General features: G+C 38.4%; 1 protein-coding gene across 1 annotated transcript in view; it reads left to right on the top strand.

Moving 5' to 3' along the window:
* Positions 1 to 866: 866 nt before the first annotated feature.
* Positions 867 to 6,000, top strand: part of LOC131559979 (dynein axonemal assembly factor 11-like) — a 199,972-nt gene continuing 194,838 nt past the window's right edge. The window contains exons 1-3 of the mRNA XM_058808583.1: positions 867 to 964; positions 4,014 to 4,071; positions 5,138 to 5,347. Of these exons, the coding sequence (XP_058664566.1) occupies positions 952 to 964; positions 4,014 to 4,071; positions 5,138 to 5,347 (281 nt within the window). The 5' untranslated portion in view covers positions 867 to 951. The remainder of the gene's footprint in view (positions 965 to 4,013; positions 4,072 to 5,137; positions 5,348 to 6,000) is intronic.

Here is a 6,000-nt window from a genome sequence, read left to right as displayed (position 1 = left end):
CAGTGATACATACAGACATCAGGAAAGAAAACTACTAGATGATTTTATCTATTTGGAGATGAAGTGTTACCCCCTAAGGCTGTACAATTCAGTGTCAAGCAGCTGATTTATATTACTTTTGCATGTAATAGTTCTGTAGCCAAGTCCTTTGGTAGCCAGGATACCTTATTCAGGCTCCATTTCTCTTATGTGGATTTGACTTTATTTTTTATACTTTAAAGTATGATGAATAGGTACCTTACAGAGCATGAAACATTTAGCATGCAACAATGACTATGTTTACAAATGGCTTTATTCCTTCCTCCTTTCTATGGAATTTATATTGACATTGCATGGCATATATTTGCAGTAATGTTTTCAGTGTGAAACGTAGCTCTGAACACTGCCCAAATGTATCTTCTGTACAGTAGTGCTTTTGCAAAATGTATTGTTATAATTTTTTTTTTTTTTTTGTAACTGGATCATTTTCTTACATCAAAGCCTGCCAGGCTCACAAGTATTTCAACAAATGGAATGATTTGTATACACAACTTTAAAGTTTTCTGTGTGAGGTGGAAAAGCAAATCTGAAACAAAATTCAGTGTCACTGATGAGAAAATGTTCTGTCTTTGTTCTCTGCACGGTCATTGGGGCGAGACGTTATTTGTAGTGGTTCTTCTCTTTCGCAACAGCCGGCAGGAGCGTTCCTGGGCTAATCTTTATCTTCGCTTTGCTCTTCAGAACAAATGCCTGTGATGCGAGGCGACTTTACAGGAAACGTGACCTCACTGGGGCTCTGTGCCGCTGATTGCACGGGCTGTTTTCGAAAGGAAACAGGGACTTGCTAGAGCTGCCCTTTAGAGCCAGGGCTGAGCTCTCCCAGGAAGCTGCTCCAGAACAGCCCCCACCAGCCGTCCCACGGGCTCTCCCGCTGATGAAGAGAAAATTTTGCACGCATGTGTTAATTGTGAAATGGATTTTCCAGGTTTGAAGGATTTTAGACTTATTTATCTGTTAATATATTTGCCAGCTGAGGAATAGCTAAGCTTTGGGTTCATTTCTGTGCTGCTCTTCAGGAAGTTTCGCGGTTTTGTGAATGTTGCTACCATTACCTGCAGGGAGAAAAGACAAAGCTGCTCTTCAAAAACAACTGATATGTGTGAACAAATAAAACGCTTTGTAGACTCTTGTGTTTGGTAGATAAAATAGAATAAAACTGGTTGCCTGGGTTTCAGCTATTTGAATAGTTAGCACAATATTTTGGTGGGTACTAATGTAAATATTTAGATTGTACGCTGAAGGCATCATTTGCTTAAACACTAATTTGACTTTTGGAGGGAAAGGTAGTTAAAACTGACTGGTTTGCACAATGACTTTTTGTTTATATTACAACATGAACTTTTCTGTGTTTTGAAATCCAAGGGGGGTTGCTGGCTTAAATTTTTATTTGGATTCATGACATAAAATGTTGCCACATTCACCTCAGATTGGCTTTTAGTGAGATTTCATACAGCTGTTGTCTTTTTCTCATGCCATGGTTTAGATGTGCTGTGTTGATGGCTCATTTCATGGAGTACACACAGCACCACTCTCCATTGTATAGTGGTGGTCGAGAAGCTTTGTTTTGTTATGTCATTACTATGGCTTCTCACGCTATTAATAGCACAGAAATAGGACTGAATATTAAATGAAAGCAGAACACTGTGCAGCATTGTCTACAACATAATATTTCCATGTTTTCTACATCATTGATTGAATTATTTTCAAGAACTCTCTTCATTATGCGTGAGCCAAAAATTTTCCTGATCACAGGCAGCAAAAACATCTGTTGGACTGCCTGTTCCATGACTGTTCACAGAAGCCAGATATTATCGTTACTTAAAATAGTTTAAAAGCAAGTTACAGCTGCTTATTAACTGTTCTCAAAAAGAGGGAAATGCCTTGCCTCCCCTGTAGTATATCTGCATATGTGTATTGCTCTCTTTCCTTTATAGAGATAAATATACTCTATTTTATCTTTAATTTTATTTCTCTGGAGGGTGGCAAATGAACATCCTGCAGAGACGTACCTTGCAAAGTTATGAGAGAATTCAAATGAGGAACAGAAGGACTGTGGTTTGTTCTGCCACTGTGATCAGCATGTGTCAACACTTTCTAGTGAAAGCACCACCCCACAGGAAAGCTGCCACTCCTAAAAGTTATTCTTTTTTAGACATTGCTACTTTTTATTTTCATCACTGAAAGAATTGTGTGTGATACAGCTGTGCTGTGGGTTTCAGTTGCTGGAAAGTTTCACTCTCAGATTATTAAAGAGTTGTGATACATATAACTGATCCTGACATCTACTTCTATATATCCTTTTCAAACAAATTTGCCCTAGAATCAGTTACTTTTGCCTAAGTGAGAATACATTATAACTAATAATTTGATCTATATTGCTGATACTATCTTACACATCCTGATTTTCAAACAAGACAAAATAAAACATGCTTCCATTTCTTTTAAAACTCTTTTATAGATAATCTATATTCCCTGTTACCCTACGGTGTATGAAACAGTCCTTTTCAAGATGTATGGAACATCACATATTGCATCAACTCCAGGAGCAAATAAATTTGGATACATTTGTCAGAGTTTTAATAAAATTAAATACCTTTTGGAGGGAATCTTTTTTGACTGATAAGACTTAGCATTTTGCTGGTTTTGGTTTATATCCAGATCTACAAACTGTTTGTTGAGTGCTTCCTGTATCTTCTTCTAGTTTGAATGCATTTCTTGGTTTTAAATATAAGATTTTTTACACATTTAAGAATCATGATTTTGTCTAAAATAAGAGAAATTCTTTCAGGAGGTAGTTGTATGTTAAAAATAGCTCTAATACATGTCAAACTATGAAATACACCCCTGGTGCCACTGTTTGTACAACTTGCTCTGTGGTGTTCTGACTGATGCTTCTTGATCTCTTCCCCCAAATTCTTTCTATCTTCTCCTCCTCAAGTTATTTTTGCAGCCATTACAGCATAATTCATTCATGGTAAAGCGATTTTTTTTTCCCGAAGGGTAGGAGAAGCAGTATGTATGGGACCAAGGTAATGGGACTGATTTGTGAAAAATATCTTGAAGGTTTTACTTCTTTCATCGCCTTGCCTGGTCCCAAGGCTGAGTCAGCCTTCACACCCAGTCTGTGACTGACAACTGAGCTCCCAAGGAGGTTAAACAAGATTACCAAAGTGGAAACCCTGCCCTTCATGTCTTTTCTTTGCCTCAGCTCATAACTGAACACAAAACTAAAAAATTCTCCTCTCAGAGGTGAATGATAGGCATGTACTAACAGTGTTGTAAGTCTGAAGCTCTAAAGATTCAGGAGAGACAAGGTAATATAGAGAAAGATATATCTTTTATCTTTTTATAGAATAATAGACAAATTCTCCCAATGCATAGGCCTTTCTCATATTTTGTAAGATTGATTCTGTCAGGTGCAGAACATCCAGCAGCACTTTGCACACTTGAGCCATGGTAATCCAGACAAATCCTATTTCCTTAGTCTCCTGCCACAACATTACTGTCAAATATTTGTCACTGTAGCAATCCCTGTGCTCATTGTTCTATGTCTGCAATTTTCATCTGAAAAATATAATGTAGTGGTAATGGCGGCCTTTCCATTCTACTCTGTATCTAGTGCGAGTTCAGGTTCTAGCTTTGGCATGAAGGAAATTTCTGATAAAACAGCTTAAAATTACTGCAGTTATTTTATTTGTGTCCATAATTATTTTTCTCAAGTCTGTTATTTGGGCAGAGTACAAATATCTGATTTTCGGTTGGCTCTGATTCTGTCTTGTCCTGGTTGAGATGAGTTTCCTACAAACACTAAGTCTTTCCCCAGTTCCTTCATATGTTTTGTCTCCTCTCCTCTAATTCTTCCCTTAATTTTCTTTTCATTTTTAGCACTTTTTAAATTATCTTCCTGGTATGCAAAAGCTATCTGACAGTGAATATGATAAAAATTCCTTCTTATTTCACCTTTGCCTCTGCAGGTTCAACACCATTTAATGAAGAGAACAGACACAGCCTCTCAAGACATATTTTTCCAAGGTATTAGGAAAAGTTACACTTGCTTAATTTTTTTTTGTGTTTTGGCATAGATTTTGTAAAAGTCCTTTTTGGGCCGCTGAGAAATGTAGTGCTGATAATAATTTAATTACTGCCCTAAATGGAAGTTCAGAAGTACTGCTGTGGAGGTTGGAAACACTGGCTTTGCAATTACAGGGTTTTGGAGTATCTCTCTTCCATCTGCTTTTCCCTACACTGAAATTATGGTATCTCTCTGTGACATGCCATATGGGGTAGTTAAACCTCTTACTGAAACACAGGTCAGACACTAAATCAATCTGGTGTCTTCCTTTCTTTCCATGATGTCACTACATGGCAGTTTGGAACTCAGAGGTGTTAAGGGGAAAGGTATAACCATAAATTAAATTTTAGTCTAACTAAGTAAAATGTCTACAACTTTTAGATCCTTTCACCTCTGTCATTACTCCTTTCTACTTTAAACACCAGAGAATATATTTTTCTGTGCTGTATTTAATCCCAATGTCAATTGTGTTTCAGTGCTGGATGGAGCTATCACAATGTGTGGGCTTTATCCCATGTTGTTCCAGCTGCATGGCATTCTAGGATTTGTGAGAATTAAAAGTCATGCATCCTCAAATCTTCACCAAGTATGGCTAGTTTATAAAAAAGCAAGTAAATCCTGCCTGGCTCAGGGGCACCCAGACTGTGCCATGCAGAGGAACTCAGAGAAGCCAAATACTGGAATGCCTCTGATGGCTCCAGGTCGGTGTAGGTCCAGCAGGAGTCCTTGGCCAAGAGCACTGCCACAGAAACACACTGAGCACCTCTGAGCTCAAGCTGGCTCCATGCTTCAGGAAATGCTCCCCTGGCATGTATCCCTCCTGAAATCTGAAGCTCTGGAACGTGTGATGCACACGTCAGCTGGCTGAAACCCCCAGTACAGAGTAATACCATTACATCCACGTATTTTAAATCTATGTCATTACCAGTCCCCATCAGCTTGAAATGTAAATTCATTACTATTAAATCATGGGTTTGCCCTGTCCAGACCTTCCCTAAATTAGAGGCTTTCATTTCTCCTTTTCAGTTGTGCTTGTGCCTTTTTGGATGATGACCCTGCCTATGAGTGCTCCACAAACCCTCTGACAGGCTCCATTCCTGCATACCGCCGCAGCCCTCGACTGCTTTCCAATGGTTATTATGTTTTGACAGAGGACAGTTTTCTGTCAGATGGAGAGGGCAACATAACACTGACACCATCCCACACCACTGTTACATATAAAGAGAATTTAGTTCGGTAAGTGAATTATGTGCAGATTTTACTCCATGCTGGAGATTGCCTCCACATCTCTGGCCTTACCTAGAGGTCTATCTGTGTCTGTCTACATTTTGCTCGGCATAAAACCAGCATTACTTCTGATTGGGAACATCCAGTTGCTTTAGAGAATGCAGTGAATGAAATGACCTGATTTTCAGTCACATCTTACTACCTAAAAACTCTTTAGTGCAGAGTTGTTGGTATAATTGGAGTTGGGTCAAATAAAGGAAAAGGAGAGAGCTACAGCTCATTTTGCCAATGGGATGTTACACTGATAAGGACTAAGAAAAATTTATATATATATATATATATAAATATCTTTGTCTAAAACACACACACACATATATATAAAATAAAAAGGTCTGGTCCTAGAATTCTTACTCAAGGAAAAACATCTCATGATTCAGAAGAGCAACAATTTAGAAAGGTATGTAAAATGTAGTTCAAAAAACCTGGAATTCAATAGATTTAGACTACCCCAAATCAGATACAGCAGTGAAAATCACAGGTAGCACTCACAGTACTATCAGAGAGCAGTAGCTGTGATATCATTTGGTACCACAGTGCCCAGTATCACAAGAACATGATCAGCCCTGCTGTTAATACATTCCCTGACACATTGTGGTGTGCAG

This window comes from Ammospiza caudacuta, chromosome 1 (genome assembly GCF_027887145.1).
Source record: "Ammospiza caudacuta isolate bAmmCau1 chromosome 1, bAmmCau1.pri, whole genome shotgun sequence".
In the NCBI taxonomy this organism is placed as follows: domain Eukaryota; kingdom Metazoa; phylum Chordata; class Aves; order Passeriformes; family Passerellidae; genus Ammospiza; species Ammospiza caudacuta.
Note: the sequence above shows the minus strand (reverse complement) of the source record. Positions and strands in the feature narration are given on the sequence as shown.